Source organism: Eleutherodactylus coqui, chromosome 13, assembly GCF_035609145.1.
Source record: "Eleutherodactylus coqui strain aEleCoq1 chromosome 13, aEleCoq1.hap1, whole genome shotgun sequence".
Classification (NCBI taxonomy): Eukaryota; Metazoa; Chordata; class Amphibia; order Anura; family Eleutherodactylidae; genus Eleutherodactylus; species Eleutherodactylus coqui.
The window spans coordinates 8,759,940-8,777,755 of NC_089849.1; the positions used below are offsets into that span (position 1 = coordinate 8,759,940).

A 17,816-nucleotide genomic window follows, 5' to 3' on the forward strand; every position below is an offset into this window, starting at 1 on the left:
CAGTTAGCAGAGCGTGACGTCATTACTTGCTGACCGGCGCTCGGCTGTGACGTGTTCCACAATTCGGCTGTAAGTACGTGCGACCTGCGGGGCTGCGAGTTTATGCTTATAACGACATTCTGTGTCTAGTGCGAACCTCCTTATATAGGGCGGCGTGCACGGGGGAGGGGCTGCTGGCCGTCCAATCAGAATCCAGCTTTCATTTTCTAAACTGGACTGAATGAATGAAAGATGGAATCTGATTGGTTGTTGAGGTGGAGAATGGTTACTTAAAGGGGCCTTCCACCACTGGTGTTTCTGCACCGAGTCACTCTCTAAGTAGTTTTGAGTTATTGACTTTGCCTCAATTTGCAAGTTATTTGATGTTTCACATCTGGTGGTTTACTGTTATTAGGAAGCAATGCATTGTGGGAACGTAACTGTTAGGTCACATGATGGGGAAAGGGGCGGAGCTCAGCTACAGAGAGCAACTGACCAACTTCATGAAACAACTCCAAATTAATGTAAAAGTTGCTGGACGGCGTGTGACGGTTTAGTCTGCCGCTTGGAGCCCCCTCCCCTCCCCCTCCGGCCCCTCCGGCCTCGTGCCCAGCTTTACCAAAAGGCCTTAAAAGGGTTTTCAAGAACCTTAAGGGGAAAACCGGTTAAACAGCCTTCGGGCGTCTTCACACGCCTGCTGTGGGGTCCGCAGTAAAACGCGCGCATTGAATGGATCGGAAAGCCGTTTTTTCGCTCACACTCGCAGATAGGAATTGCGTATTCCGCAAGCGGAGGGAAAATCGCGGCATGCTCTGTTTTGCTGCGGACGGCCTCCATTGAAGTCAGTGCAGGCCGTCCAACCCGCAGCCAATACGCAGTTAACATCACCCATGTGCCACGGCTGCCCACGTGATCGCCAATGACGGCGCGGCAAATACAATTTTTTTTAAACTACTGCATTACAGAAGAATTGCGGTCCGCGGGGTCACCGACCAGACGCCCGCCCGCGATCTGAGGGCCTCCTGCATGCGGAATAGAGTGAGCCCGCCCTAAAAATAATGAATATATTGATGCTCGCCAAGTCCTGCGGCTCCCCGTCCAGCGCTGCCGCCCGACGCACGCAACCCAGATGAAGCGGCAGGCGGTGACGTATTGCATGTAACCGTACAGCCGTCAGCAGCCATAGAAGAGTCCCCACCGAAGGCTGAGCGTCGCCTACACGGGGTCCGCGCATCGGGCTGGGGGGGCAGCGCTGCACGGGGGGGGGGGGGGGTTACAGTTCACCTTCATTTTAAGCTTATAACCCTTCTTTTAATGCGCCAGAAAACCCTTTAAAGGAGCTCGGGGAGCGTTGCTGCAGTGTAAAGCATGGGGGAGTGCAGAGCCGCAGGCTAAGCTTCGGATGAGACGGGAGGTGGAGTTCATCTACAGTGTCTGAGATAGTTTGATGTATGATGGAACCTCCCGACGGTCCTGATGTTTGCATGAGTGGGCGGGGCTTATGTAAATCTGCCATTAAAGTGGGCGTTCCGAGTTGAGCTGCAGGCAGACCCGGATGTCCTGCTGTCTGTACAGCCTTGGTAGGACACTGACGCTTCTTCCCTCTTCTCTTCTAGTTGCCCCTCATCTTGTGACTCGTCCTGTTGCTCGCAGCGGCTCTGGTACAATGTACAGGTATAAGGTAACCCTGAAGGATCGCCACCAGCTCTACAAGCTGATCATCAGCCAGCTGCTGTACGACGGCCACATAAACATCGCCAACGGCCTCATCAGCGAGATCAAGATGAACTCCGTGTGCGCGCCCTCCGAGCAGCTGCTGCACCTCATCAAAGTGGGTGAGTGAGACGGACGGAGGGGCCGCAGAGCCCCCATGTGGACGCAGGAGTTGTGTGGCTCATCTGCACCTCTGTCACCTTGGACTTAAAGGGGACCTCCATGCAAAACACCATTGATGATCTAACCTCTGAATGTCCTCAATAGTTGATCAGGCACCCGCTGTCAGCGCTGGGATACACAGCGAAAGCCACAGCTCTGACTCCTGTGTAGTGGCCAACGCTTGTAACTGCAGGCACAGCTCCCATTGATTTCAATGAATCCCCTGCCTGCAGTTATAAGCAATGACCATTACACAGGGGCCAGGGTACAGAGCACAGGACCCAAGCTGATTAACTATTGATGACCCGTCCTGAGGGTACGTCGTCCATAGTATTCTGCGTGGAAAAACCCTTTAAGGGTACGTTCACACGGGGCAGAATTGGTGTGGATTTTCCGCAGCAGAATCCATGTCCACGTCTGACAAAATCTGCACCAGAATTCAGCTCTTCAACTGAAAGGGTGAAAACTGCTATGGATCCGCCCCAAGAACCACAGTCAAATCTGGAACTTGTGAACCTTAAGGCTGGGTTCTCGCAGTTTAGCCGCAGCAAAAAAACGCGAGATTTCCGCTGGGAGAAGTGCTGCTTCAAAACCCGCAGCACTTAGCCGCGGGTTTTGAAGTGGCCCGGCCGCTCGCTCTTCCGCTGCGGCCGCAGCAGAGGAAGAAAAAGAATGAGCATGCTGTGGCCGGCTAATCCGCGCTGCAGTGTCAGCTTTGCCGGGGCGGATTTGCCGTCCCGTGTGGATGAGATTGTTCGGGGGTCCTGCCCCCCCCCCCCCCCCCTGCAGTGAGATCGGGGGAGCCGTGCAGGTGTCATGGTAGCCGGGGGCCTTTTGAAAAGCCCCAGGGCTGCCTTAGCAGACTATCAAGCCATCCCCGTGGGGTGGCTTGATAGACTGCCTGTCAAATGGCAGTATGACGTAATGCTATAGCATTACGTCATACTGCAGGAGCGATCACAGCATCGCATGTTAAAGTCCCCCAGGGGGACTTCAAAGTTATGTAAAAAAAATTTTTTTTTACAGTTAATAAAAGTTATAAAAGTTTAAATCACCCCCCTTTTGCCATATCTATTATTAAAAAATCTAAATAATAAAATAAAAATACATGTTTGGTATCACCGCGTCCGTAAAAGTCCGATCTATCAAAGTAGCACATTATTTACCCTCCACGGTGAACGTCGTCCGAAAAAAAAAAAAATAACGCCAGAAATGCACTTTTTAGTCACCCTGTCTCCCAGAAAAAAACGCAATAAAAAGCGATTAAAAAGTCGTATGTATTCCGAATTGGTACTAACGGAAACCACAGGAGATCCCGCAAAACATGAGCCGTCGCTCAACTACGTCAACGGAAAAATAAAAAAGTTATTGTGCACACAAAATAATTGAAAAAAAATTAAATGTCTTTGAAAAAATAGAGTAGTATAGTAAAAAAAAAACCCTATACAAGTTTGGTATCGCAGTAATCGTACCGACCCACAGAATAAAGTTATCATGTCGCTTTTGTTTTATTTTGTGCGTCGTAGAAACAAGACGCACTAAAAGATGGCGAAATGTCGTTATTTTCATTTTACTCCACTTATAATTTTTTTAAAGTTTTTCAGTACATTATATGGTACATTAAAAACTACAACTCGTCCCACAAAAAACAAGCCCTCATACAGCGACGTCGATGGGTTAATAAACGAGTTATGATTTTTTTTAAAGAGGGAGGAAAAAACGAAAATGGAAAAAAAAGGGGGGGGGGGCGCGTCATGAAGGGGTTAATTGTTTTACAAAGGGAAGTTTCTTATATACTTTGTATCAGTTTCTCCCCATTTGAAGACTCTTGCTTGCTGCAAGTGAATGGCAACATTAGGAAGCTTAAACGTATTCTAGTCCTGCTCGCCATGTACGCCGAACGGCCCCTCTATTATGGTATATATGTGTTTTCTCTGCAGGCATGGAGAATGATGACAGTGCCGTCCAGTACGCCATTGGCCGCTCTGATACCGTGGCTCCCGGCACAGGAATCGACCTGGAGTTTGACGCTGACGTGCAGACCATGTCCCCGGAGGCGTCGGAGTACGAGACCTGCTATGTGACCTCGCACAAGGGCCCCTGCCGTGTAGCCACGTACAGCAGGGACGGACAGCTGATCGCCACCGGATCCGCCGACGCCTCCATAAAGATTCTCGACACAGAGCGTATGCTGGCCAAGAGCGCCATGCCGATAGAGGTAACCGCCCCTTTGTGCGGCCGGTAACTTGGGGGATTACTGCAGCAGCGCTCACTTGTATGAACACCTCCAATAGTCACTTCAGCGAGGCAGTAAATGGCGCAGTAAAGGTTGTTACCAACTACGGCAGCACAAAGTAAAGGCCTGTGCGACAGCCGCTAATGGCTGCCATTACCGTGCCCATGGTGGGTGTAAATAGTTGGCGCTCTGCCTGTCTTCACTGCATTTCTAGGAACTAGGATCCTTTTTCTCTCGGTACGGCCTGGCACAGCGGCAGGGCTGGTCAGATGGTAACGAGACTGAGAAGTCTGAGAATTTGCTAAATCTCGGTCCCGTTGGCGACTGTTTTGGTCCCCATCCATGGTCCTGAGGGGAGTCCTGCCGCGGGGCCTCCAGGAATCGGCGCTTCATTGCATTTTTTGCCCTTATTACTGGACGATCGTTAACATCCATCTTTTTCTTCCTCCTTCTTCTCTCTCAGGTCATGATGAACGAGACGGCGCAGCAGAACATGGAGAACCACCCTGTCATCCGCACTCTGTACGACCACGTTGACGAGGTCACATGTTTGGCTTTCCACCCCACGGAACAGATCCTGGCATCCGGCTCCAAAGATTACACCCTGAAACTCTTCGACTACTCAAAGCCGTCGGCCAAGAGAGCCTTCAAGTACATCCAGGTCGGTGATCACCCCCATCCTGCACACTAACGTGATGGTCACGCTTGATTAACCCCTTCCTGATACCCTGGCACCGAACATATACAGCGCACATCAGGTGTCTATGTATGGAGCGGGTTTTGACAGCAGAGACCCACCCGTAACAGCTGCGATCAGCATTCACGCCAATTGCGGCTATTAATTCTGATAGTGGCATTTAAATGCCCTGATCAATATTCAGGGGTCTCAAATGGCCCCTCCTGAATGAGATGCTGTCTTGTGTCATAGCAGCTAGGGGCTTGTGGGTAAATCCCTCTCAGAATACAGTATGATGCAAAGCTGTAGTACAGTGTTATACCACATAAGCGGCATTCTCAAGTCCCGCATGGCGTGCGTCATAAGAAAAAACTGCAATGTCTAATCGGACTTTTTTGGTCACCCTAACTCCAAGAAAAAACAGATTATAAAGTCGTAAGTACCCAAAAATAAAAACGGGTCTCTTGCAAACAACAAGTCCTCAAACAGCACCATCGACAGAAAAATAAAAAATGGTGACAAATGGCAATAAATAAATATATATATATATATATATATATATATATATATATATATATATATATATATATACAGTATAGTGTGTCTATATATATATATATATATATATATATATATATATATATGGTATTGCCGTAAATCCACTGACCCACAAACTAAAGCTAACATCACTTTTATTGCACCCTGAACGTTTTTAAAGCGTTCTCCTGACCTACACCCCCACCCCCTAAAAATGGCGCAGTTGCAGGGTTTTTGCCATTTCCTCCCACTTCGAAATTTTTAAAAGCTTTTCCGATACATCATATTGTGCGTTAAATGGTATCACGGAAAGACAGCAGGCGCTCCTGTAGCGAGGTCACCGGAGAAATAAAGGAGTGCTGATATTTTTGAAAGTGGGGAGTTAAAAATGAAAACTGAAATGGTCTGAAGGGGTTAAAAGGGTTGTACAAACTTAAAGTAACAATTTCCGCAGGATTGTCTGATCGGTGGGTGTCCGACCCCCTGGGACCCCCTGCAATCCTGAGAACAGGAGTCCTGAACATCCGTGCAGGACTGTCGCGTTGGTGGAACGCGGGCGCCGCTGCTCCATTCCAGTAGGTCTGCCGGCGATGGCCAAGGGCGTGACTCTGATTGAATGGAGTGGCAGTTCAGGACCCCTGTTCTCAGGATTGTGGGGGTCCCACTAGGCAGACCATCATTGATCAGGAAGTAATCACCTACCCTAGGAGTATCTTTTAAAGTTGGCACAGCCCCTTTAACAAGTGGAGTTGCTTCACCCTAATTTAACCCTGTGTGGACTGAAAGGGAACCCGTCAGCAGGTTTGATTCATATAGACAAATGGTAGCGTGTTATCAGTCAGTAGCTTTCTAGAGATGGATACTTTACGCCCCTTTAGCCCATCACACCTCTGGATCCCACACATCTGAAAATCAGGTTCGAACGTTCCAGTAGTCGCACCCGGACCGTTGCTGCCACCCACAGTCTTCAGGTTAATCGTCCCTCCTGCCTCTGAGTGAGGTGGATGAGGCCTTCTCCAGCGTCCACGGGCCGGTATAGAAGTCCGAGCGGCACCGGAGCATGCGCCGGTGAGTCTGATGGGTCGGCCCACGACAGGTCAGGCTTCTAGGCACAGGCGCCAGTTCCCCTGGCTTCGGCTGGCCTGTGGATGATGCAAGTGATTCACCTCACTCAGATGTAGAAGGGATTACACTGAAGACTGCGGGCAGCTGGGACGGCCGGAGTACAACCCACTGGACCGCTAAGAAGAAAATAAAACATGTTGCGGGGTGTTTAAAGGAAGTCTGGCGCTGCCCTCCTCCCAGCTGTGCCCGCGCTCTGGTCGTGAGTGGCATCATACCTCCTCTATAGGACCGCAGCCATCCGGGAGTTATCAGCATTTACAAGTTTACCATACTGTATGCAATCCATTGGACGGGCGACTTACAGCTCATGGTGTCCGGGCGTCTGCCGCTGCGTCCTCCTCAGCCCCTCCCCTAATGCGTTGGCTGGGGCTGTAGACCTCAATCGTTACACAACGGGAGGGGCTGAAGAGGACGCAGAGCAGACGGACCAGAGGAAGCTGCAGATCCTTAATTGGTTGGATTGTAGCCGATTTGCATTCAGCGCAGGGAACCTGTAAACGTTGCGCTACGACAAAGAGCTGCGGCACGATGCTGCTCACGACCAGAGCGTTGATGCGCGGTAAAGAAGGAGCTCGCTGTCCGTTTTCTGGTGACTGACCTCTCTTAAAAATAACTTCTAAAGTTATGCGGGCCACGAGCGGAAATCAACTGAGGTTTTTATTTATTGATTGAGGCATTTAAATGCCGCTGTCAGTATTGACATCATTTAAAGGGTTAACGGCTGTAATCGGCATGCGGGCTGATCGCGGCTGTTGTGGATGGCGGCTGTCAAAGACATCCAGCACCCACTTTGTATGGCCTCACATCATACAAACTCCGCACGCCCAAGACATAAATGGACGTCCTAGGGCCTGAAGAGGTTAAATACTCGTTGTGGCGGTATTGTGGCGGTGGAGGAGACTGTCCCGGCGCTCATCGGCACAATGAAGAGTTAATATTACGTTTTTGTATGTAAAAGGGGCCATTCTGCCGCTCCTGTAGTACAGCGATCATCTGGCACCACGGCGACATATTACTGCAGCGGCGGCGCCTCGCTAGACATGCTTGAGTTTTGGGCCGAATGTATGAGACTGACGGTCTCTGGAGTAATGGCCCTTCACACATATAGACTGGGGCCGAATGTATGAGACTGACGGTCTCTGGAGTAATGGCCCTTCACAGATATAGACTGGGGCCGAATGTATGAGACTGGCGGTCTCTGGAGTAATGGCCCTTCACACATATAGACTGGGGCCGAATGTATGAGACTGACGGTCTCTGGAGTAATGGCCCTTCACAGATATAGACTGGGGCCGAATGTATGAGACTGACGGTCTCTGGAGTAATGGCCCTTCACAGATATAGACTGGGGCCGAATGTATGAGACTGACGGCCTCCGGAGTAATGGCCCTTCACACATATAGACTGGGGCCGAATGTATGAGACTGACGGTCTCTGGAGTAATGGCCCTTCACAGATATAGACTGGGGCCGAATGTATGAGACTGACGGCCTCTGGAGTAATGGCCCTTCACACATATAGACTGGGGCCGAATGTATGAGACTGACGGTCTCTGGAGTAATGGCCCTTCACAGATATAGACTGGGGCCGAATGTATGAGACTGACGGCCTCTGGAGTAATGGCCCTTCACACATATAGACTGGGGCCGAATGTATGAGACTGACGGTCTCTGGAGTAATGGCCCTTCACAGATCTAGACTGGAGCCGAATGTATGAGACTGACGGTCTCTGGAGTAATGGCCCTTCACAGATATAGACTGGGGCCGAATGTATGAGACTGACGGCCTCCGGAGTAATGGCCCTTCACAGATATAGACTGGGGCCGAATGTATGAGACTGACGGTCTCTGGAGTAATGGCCCTTCACACACATAGACTGGGGCCGAATGTATGAGACTGACGGTCTCTGGAGTAATGGCCCTTCACAGATATAGACTGGAGCCGAATGTATGAGACTGACGGTCTCTGGAGTAATGGCCCTTCACACATATAGACTGGGGCCGAATGTATGAGACTGACGGTCTCTGGAGTAATGGCCCTTCACAGATATAGACTGGGGCCGAATGTATGAGACTGACGGTCTCTGGAGTAATGGCCCTTCACAGATATAGACTGGGGCCGAATGTATGAGACTGGCGGTCTCTGGAGTAATGGCCCTTCACAGATGTAGACTGGGGCCGAATGTATGAGACTGGCGGTCTCTGGAGTAATGGCCCTTCACAGATGTAGACTGGGGCCGAATGTATGAGACTGGCGGTCTCTGGAGTAATGGCCCTTCACAGATATAGACTGGGGCTGAATGTATGAGACTGACGGTCTCTGGAGTAATGGCCCTTCACAGATATAGACTGGGGCCGAATGTATGAGACTGACGGTCTCTGGAGTAATGGCCCTTCACAGATATAGACTGGGGCCGAATGTATGAGACTGACGGTCTCCGGAGTAATGGCCCTTCACAAATATAGACTGGGGCCGAATGTATGAGACTGACGGTCTCTGGAGTAATGGCCCTTCACAGATATAGACTGGGGCCGAATGTATGAGACTGGCGGTCTCTGGAGTAATGGCCCTTCACAGATGTAGACTGGGGCCGAATGTATGAGACTGGCGGTCTCTGGAGTAATGGCCCTTCACAGATATAGACTGGGGCCGAATGTATGAGACTGACGGTCTCTGGAGTAATGGCCCTTCACAGATATAGACTGGGGCCGAATGTATGAGACTGACGGTCTCTGGAGTAATGGCCCTTCACAGATAGAGACTGGGGCCGAATGTATGAGACTGGCGGCCTCCGGAGTAATGGCCCTTCACAGATATAGACTGGGGCCGAATGTATGAGACTGGCGGCCTCCGGAGTAATGGCCCTTCACAGATAGAGACTGGGGCCGAATGTATGAGACTGGCGGCCTCCGGAGTAATGGCCCTTCACAGATATAGACTGGGGCCGAATGTATGAGACTGGCGGCCTCCGGAGTAATGGCCCTTCACAGATAGAGACTGAAAATACCAATTTTATTAGAATCCTTTAAAGACATATATGGGCCAACAGACAGACGTCAGCACTAAAGACGGGAATCCATGGTGAGCGACACGAAAAACCGCCGTCCGACAGCAAGAGATTTTAGCCCTTCCCCTTTGGATTATCTGGATCGTACTGATTGGCTTGTTGGATCACGTTCCCTCCCAGGGGAGGTCCAATTAGGGTAAATCATTGACAAGGTCTGGGTCCATACTCAGAAGCCTGGGCTTCACCATCAGAGCCACGGGCCTTATCATATGATTTCTATCATTGATTTCTTTTTGCTGTTTGGCGCTCTTTGGTCACAGTTAGGGCTACGTCTAAGCTAACTTCTATCAGTCCTAGGGAGAGCATTGCTCTATTATTTTCTATGACCCCACTCACTGGAGCGCTATGGCGAGTGCTGCGACACACTGACCTTACTACATTAGAGTGTATGACCCACTCACTCACTATGCCGAGTGCTGCGACACACTGACCTCACTACATTAGAGTGTATGACCCACTCACTCACTATGCCGAGTGGTGCGACACACTGACCTTACTACATTGGAGTGTATGACCCACTGACTCACTATGCCGAGTGCTGCGACACACTGACCTCACTACATTGGAGTGTATGACCCACTCACTCACTATGCCGAGTGCTGCGACACACTGACCTCACTACATTAGAGTGTATGACCCACTGACTCACTATGGCGACTGCTGCGACACACTGACCTTACTACATTGGAGTGTATGACCCACTCACTCCCTATGCCGAGTGCTGCGACACACTGACCTTACTACATTGGAGTGTCGGTGATTTCCAAGACACCAAATGACATTGGTTCGTCTGACCAGGGCTGATTATCTAGTATCCACCTGCCCGTAATAAGCCTGGTATTCAGCAGCTCCTGCCTGTATCTCCTGATGAACTGCTGCTAACAGCAGGGAAGCGCGTTGGGCCGATCTATCTTTTGGGCCTCTTTGAAGCCTGCGGATACGCATTAGCGTTTTGTGACATCGATGAATCTAAATCACGGGGCTGCTATGCGCTATTCTTTATAAGCCAGGTGGATGTTGGGATTCGTATATATAGACCCATCATCTATAGTCTCTGCGCCCTATATCTCCATATAGAGCCCACACAGTTATCGTATCACGGACCATCCCTTGCTGTAGGACGGCGGCTTTTCGTGTCGTTCACCATGGATTCCCGTCTTTAGTGCTGACGTCCGTCGCCCAGGTATGTTTTTAGAGGATTCTAATAAAATGGATATTTTCAGTCTGTGAAGGACAGTTGTATTATAAATATATAGACTGTTTTTGCCTCTGCGAAGCCTCTGGAATAATGGGTTGAACTCAGGCCGTCGCATTGGGGCCCGGCACCTCGGAGCGACTCATCCAATGATCCTTCAGCACCAGGGATAGTGACGCCAACGGCGATGCTGCGGGCTACTCGTGAGGGTGAGCGGTCTCCGGCACGTCGGGCCCATTGTTACTTCTCTGCTGTATTGATTCCCCGCTGATCTCATCCAAGGCCATTAACTGCGCCATTCAGTAACTTCACTTGAATGGTGACTGCATAGAACAGTCCTGAAAGTGTACAGTAGTACAAAGGCAGCAGCCTCGTATACTGCCCCTAGTGGTCAATCCAGTAGTAATAATACAGTAATAATACAACAAGCAGATATATCGGACAATGGGATTTTTTTTTCACATTTCATACAAATGGTTAACTGAATCAATATAAACTGGAGGCAATGTGTACATACACAACTTATCCTGTATTATACTCCAGAGCTGCACTCACTATTCTGCTGGTGGAGTCACTGTGTACATACATTACTTACCTGTAAAGATCCTGAGTTACATCCTATATTATACCCCAGAGCTGCACTCACTATTCTGCTGGGGGAGTCACTGTGTGCATACATTACTTACCCTGTACTGATCCTGAGTTACATCCTGTATTATACTCCAGAGCTGCACTCACTATTCTGATGGTGGAGTCACTGTGTACATACATTACTTATCCTGTACTGCTCCTGACTTACATCCTGTATTATACTGCAGAGCTGCACTCACTATTCTGCTGGTGGAGTCACTGTGTACATACATTACTTATCCTGTACTGATCCTGAGTTACATCCTGTATTATACCCCAGAGCTGCACTCACTATTCTGCTGGTGGAGTCATTGTGTACATACATTACTTATCCTGTACTGCTCCTGAGTTACATCTTGTATTATACTCCAGAGCTGCACTCACTATTCTGATGGTGGAGTCACTGTGTACATACATTACTTATCCTGTACTGCTCCTGACTTACATCCTGTATTATACTGCAGAGCTGCACTCACTATTCTGCTGGTGGAGTCACTGTGTACATACATTACTTATCCTGTACTGATCCTGAGTTACATCCTGTATTATACCCCAGAGCTGCACTCACTATTCTGCTGGTGGAGTCACTGTGTACATACATTACTTATCCTGTACTGCTCCTGACTTACATCCTGTATTATACTGCAGAGCTGCACTCACTATTCTGCTGGTGGAGTCACTGTGTACATACATTACTTATCCTGTACTGCTCCTGAGTTACATCCTGTATTATACTGCAGAGCTGCACTCACTATTCTGCTGGTGGAGTCACTGTGTAGATACATTACTTATCCTGTACTGATCCTGTGTTACATCCTGTATTGTCCTCCAGAGCTGCACTCACTATTCTGCTGGTGGAGTCACTGTGTACATACATTACTTATCCTGTACTGATCCTGAGTTACATCCTGTATTATACTCCAGAGCTGTACTCACTATTCTGCTGGTGGAGTCACTGTGTACATACATTACTTATCCTGTACTGACCCTGAGTTACAGCCTGTATTATACCCCAGAGCTGCACTCACTATTCTGCTGGTGGAGTCACTGTGTACATACATTACTTATCCTGTACTGCTCCTGAGTTACATCCTGTATTATACTCCAGAGCTGCACTCACTATTCTGCTGGTGGAGTCACTGTATACATACATTACTTATCCTGTACTATCTAGCAGAATAGCGAGTGCAGCTCTGGAGGATATCGGTGGAAACGGTCAGTAATTTTGTGGGCACTCCCTAACAACTTAGCTGAACCCCTGTATAGCACGGTGGGGGGGGGAGTTAGGTTTTCCTATGACTGCATAGTTTTTGTATTTAGAGGACATTACCCAGAATGCAATGCAGCAGCTCTGTGTGGTGTTACATCCATCACCTTTACCATGTCTACAATGGCTGATACCAGGGAGCAGTAGTTTGTATTTGCAGCCCCTTGTAGTGGATACACGGGACGCTCAGACGGATCCACGGCCGGGGAGGTAACCTTCTCATTGTGTAACTCTGCAGGAAGCGGAAATGCTGCGCTCCATCTCCTTCCACCCGTCGGGAGACTTCATCATCGTGGGCACTCAGCACCCCACGCTGCGGCTCTACGACGTCAACACCTTCCAGTGCTTCGTCTCCTGCAACCCACAAGACCAGCACAAGGACGCCATCTGCTCCGTCAGCTACAACCCCACCGCCAACACCTACGTCACCTGCAGCAAGGACGGCAGCATCAAGCTGTGGGACGGCGTCTCCAACCGCTGCATCACCACCTACGAGAAGGCGCACGACGGGGCCGAGGTCTGCTCCGCCATCTTCTCCAAGAACTCCAAGTACATCCTGTCCAACGGCAAGGACTCCGTGGCCAAACTGTGGGAGATCTCCACCGGCCGCATGCTGGTCAAGTACACAGGTGAGGAGAGGGGCGCCTGATGCCCTCCGTATGGAAAGTACTCAACCCATCTTCAATGTACCCAACCCCATCCCCCACAGAGGTCTAACGCCCAAAACCCCCATCGATCAGCTGTTCGCCGCAGCCACTATCGGGCTCTTCACTCTGCCACGGCTGGGGGTAGTACTGAAGCTCTCTTCCAGAACGGCGCCGGTCCGGTCGTCTACTGGGAAGCCCCTTATATAGAGAATGGCTGCCATCTGCACGGCCTGTGAGAAGCCAATCGTAGAATGTCACTAGGAGGGGTAATGAGACCTGAGGGGAGGGGTGGAGCCTAACCACACTGTTACAGTCTGGCTAACAAGCTCCACCCACCTCTCTGCCCCACCCCCCTCATACATCTTCATTCCTAGTTATGTTCTCAAACACTATCTTTTCTCCTTAGGGAGAGCATCTAGAAGGTGAGTGAGGAGACTTACGGTCATTCATGTCCCTCTGGGTAATATGCAAATAAGGGAGATGGAGCAATACCTCCGCAGCGCCACCTATTGGAAGGCAATGTTAGCATTGGCTTGAAGGAATGCTGCCTTCCAGTAGGTGGCGCTGTGGAGTTATTGTTCCATCTCCCTAATTTAGTCATGTTCTAGGGCGGACTTCTCACAGGCTGCAGGAAAACCGAATCCACAAGCCGAGCAGATTCATCTTATGGCGGCGCTGAATGTTCATCACGGACTAGAATGGCGTCCGGTCAGTTTCTGACATTCTGTACAAAATGGCGCAGAATGCTACGCTGCTTCATGCGGGAATTCAGAGGATCCCAATGTAGCCTCCAATACGGATGTCAGCTAAGCCGAAGGGCTCGTTCACATCAGCACCTCCGGAGCTGAATCTCCTTAACCCTTGGATGCATTTAGGTATACATATACGCCCCCTGGTGTCGAGGTTTGTATGAAGCAGAATTGGAAGCCGATCCCACTCCATACACGGTGGATGTCAGCTGTCATTGACAGCTGCACCTGACAGCAACAGCTGATCACGGCTTTTAGCCCTTTAAATGCCCTGATCAGATGAAGGCTGCCTGTCCACGGGCGTTGTGGTATCACAGGGCAGATCTCCGCCGCGAGAGCCACCGCCCAGGAGCCGCAGACGGATCTCCGCAGTGAGCTTATCTGACAGATACGCTCACTGCGGAGAATTGCAGTGATTCGCAGCATGCTGCGAATTGCTGGCTGCGAGCGGAGAATCGCTGAGATTCTCCGCTCGCGGGCGGGGGGGGCTGCGCTTTCCATAGCAACGCTATGGAAAGCGTCCACTGCATTACCTGTGGACGGATAATCGCCGCGGGGAACACAGTGAAAATTCGCCCGTGGACAGGAGCCCTTAGTTCAGGGATCTTAAATGCCTCCCCACCCCTCCTAGGCTGCCTGTGGTCCATGCTAATAGAATGGCAACAGAGATGCCATACACTGCAGTACCATAGTGTTACAGTATGATATAAGCAATCAGATGATCGTAAGTGAGCGCTCCCTCTCGGGGCTAAAAAAGACTGATTAAAAATTATTATAAAATGTTAAAAGTAAAACAAACAAAAAAACAACCTTTTTTATATTCATAATGGAAAAAAATCACAACAAGAAAACCCCCAAACATATTTGGCATCGCTGCGTCCGTAAGAAACCAGTCCAGCTAAATAATGGGTTATCACCCCGCACGGCGAATGTCGACAGGAAATAGAAATGCACAACGCAGAATCGGGTTTCCAAGAAAAAGTGTAATAAAAAGCAATTAAAAAGTTGTATGTAGTTCAGAATGGCGCCCATAGATCCTACGGGGGGAGGGGGGGCGCACACAACGGCGCCAGCAGACGGGGAGGAAGATGGCGGCAGAAAATGTATCTTTTTAAAGGATTTTTTTTCTTAAAACTAGTACAGCAAATCAATGACATCCGGCCGGCGCCCGTCTGCTGCCCACAGCGCCCGTCTGCTGCCCACAGCGCCCCTCTGCTGCCCACAGCGCCCCTCTGCTGCCCCCTTTTATTGTGTTACCATTGAGGTAAATGGGTGAGTTGTCTACGGATCGGATCAGAATAGCACACGCTGTGAACCCCCCCCCCCCCCCCCCCTCCCCACACGCACGTACCCACCCACCCCCCTTCTCTTCCCCGTCGGTCATGTGAATAGTCACACTGACTACTGCGGCTCCGGCGCGGTCAGTCTGGTCAGTTGTAGACACGGGCAGCCTGATAACCCGCTCGTGTGAATAAGACCTATCCCTGTTTGATGTGAGTGTGTTACCATTTGTGTCCAGCAGGGGGTAAAGTTGTATCGATGATCTAGCAGTCAGACGGGGCGGGAGGGAAGTCCTTTGTGTCCGGCGGTTGTCAGTATTGCGGCGCGGTGGTCTGAGCCCCTCTAACGCCTCTTCTCTGTGTGCAGGTGCCGGGCTCAGCGGCAGGCAGGTGCACCGGACGCAAGCTGTATTCAACCACACGGAAGATTACGTCCTCCTCCCCGATGAACGGACAATCAGCCTGTGCTGCTGGGATTCGCGGACGGCCGAGCGCCGCAACCTCCTGTCCCTGGGACACAATAACATCGTCCGCTGCATCGTCCACTCCCCCACCAACCCGGGCTTCATGACCTGCAGCGACGATTTCCGTGCCAGGTTCTGGTACCGAAGGTCAACAACGGACTAAGCGAATCCCGCACCCCTGAGACGTAGCGCCCCCTGGTGCGTAGAACACGGACATCTCTGTGCGTTATCCGACAAGTGCTTTGTATTCAGCATCGCTGTCTCCTCGAACCCCCAGAAAAAAGTACACCCCAGAGGGATGCTGACCCTTCCCCCCACACCCCCATCCCCCCCCCAATTGCTGTGCTCCGCCCACAAAGTGAAATACAATGTATTCCCATGCTCTATTGGTTCAGTATAGGGCTAGATCATTGGAGGGTCCGACCTCTGGGACACGAGGGGCCGTTCCCCGCACAGCAGCACTCCCAGTTGGTTACAGGAGCGCTGCTCTGAAGGGAAGGCTGATGGAACTCTTAGGGTCCCAGCAGGTGATCTGCCATTGTGTCATTGGCTCCGCCTCTTTAAATCCAGACCGGTACAACGCCGCGGCGGGATCATTATTATTTTTTTAACCTTTTAAGTTCAGTGGAGTCTGCGCTGACACATTTTGCAGTTTATATCCATAGATGTTCCCAGAATGCACTGCAGGATCCATCACAACTTCTGTGTTCTACTTTAGGCCAGGACCTCAGGAGGCGAGCAGGACTTGTGGCTGTCGGGCTCCGCCCCCTAGGGTCCTGCATGAGGTATAACATGCTATCTGGTTCCCTTCATCCCCGCCAGCCCTCATTACATGGGGGTTCTTGATATTGTCAGGGGCTGCAGATATGGATCGTATCAGCGGAAAGCAGAACATTTTCTAACACTTTTTTTGTAAAATAAAATGGATAAACAGCAGATAATAGTCGTCGTATGTGAGAGCGCCGCCCTGCTGGATACTGCAGGTTGTACACGACTCAAGCCAGGTAGGTCCATACACAGAAAGTCCTTTCACATATACACACTGAAGGGCCTCTTTATTAGAGCCTCTGAACCCTTTGTATGAACCCCCAGCACTTTATTAGAGCCTCCCTACTCTCATGATTGGCGCCCCCTGTATGGTAATTCCCCCCCGTGACCCTGGAGTGCGGCATAAAATCACATGACAAGTTTTCTGTCGATCCGTTTCTGTGTGAATCCACATTAGATGGAAAATCCAGCGATCGGAGCGACTTTCAACGAGGCCGGTCATCAGTGCTGGACTAGCCGGGGTCTCACTGCCAACCGCAGGGGGTCTACTCGTGTAACAGTGTGGAGAGTATACAGAGAATGGCGCGATCGAGGAAAACATTTAGCGAAAGGGGATCCTGCGGACGGAAACAACTCATCATGAAAGGGGTCAGAGGAGGATGTCAGGAATCGTTCTGCCCAACAGGCTGCACAGTCAGCTGAATACAACGCTGGAGCTCCAACTAACGTGTCTGAACGCACAACTCGCCGTTCCTACGCACGGATGGTATAACAGCAGACGACCAGTTCCAGCGCCATTGTGTCTAAGAGAAACAGAAAGACTCCAGCGGGTAAAAGAGCGCAAAACTTGTATCACTGAGCAGCGGGGAAACATCTCCTGGTCAGATGGGTCCAGATTTCTGTTGCTGATGGGAGAGCAGAATTTGGTACAAGCAGCATGAATCGCTGACCCCTTCCTGTCAGCTGGTCAGAACATGTCAGCACCGCCATCTAATCTGCAGCAACTACAAGAAGCTTCCTGTCCGCAGGGGCCGATATTCCTGCAGAACGATGTCATCATAATGAATTGTTGCGGTTCTGATCGCCCGGCGTCCACTAGATGCGGATAACGCGGGGCGGTCGTGTACGTGTTTGTGAACCTCTCCGGTGTAATTATATGGCCTCGCAGCTGATTCCTACGAAGTGTTGCGGATTTAACCTTTAATTGAGAGGATTGAAATCTAAAGCGGCTTTTTACACGGGATGATTATCGTGCCCACCGCTCGTTGGTTGGGGCGGCGCTCCTGATACTTGTGCCACCTGAACGCAGGCAGTGACCGAC

The 17,816-nt window shown here is 50.4% G+C and overlaps 1 protein-coding gene across 2 annotated transcripts in view; it reads left to right on the plus strand.

The window, feature by feature from the left end:
* Positions 1–16,657, plus strand: part of CSTF1 (cleavage stimulation factor subunit 1) — a 32,665-nt gene extending 16,008 nt beyond the window's left edge. Inside the window, exons 1-6 of one of the 2 annotated variants that reach the window (XM_066587566.1) lie at positions 34–69; positions 1,596–1,814; positions 3,795–4,072; positions 4,554–4,751; positions 12,826–13,216; positions 15,631–16,657. In XM_066587566.1, the coding sequence (XP_066443663.1) occupies positions 1,646–1,814; positions 3,795–4,072; positions 4,554–4,751; positions 12,826–13,216; positions 15,631–15,890 (1,296 nt within the window). In that variant the 5' untranslated portion in view covers positions 34–69; positions 1,596–1,645 and the 3' untranslated portion in view covers positions 15,891–16,657. Of the gene's footprint in view, positions 1–33; positions 70–1,595; positions 1,815–3,794; positions 4,073–4,553; positions 4,752–12,825; positions 13,217–15,630 lie in introns of those variants that run through there. The other variant, XM_066587567.1, reaches the window with a different exon arrangement.
* The last annotated feature ends 1,159 nt before the right edge of the window (positions 16,658–17,816 follow it).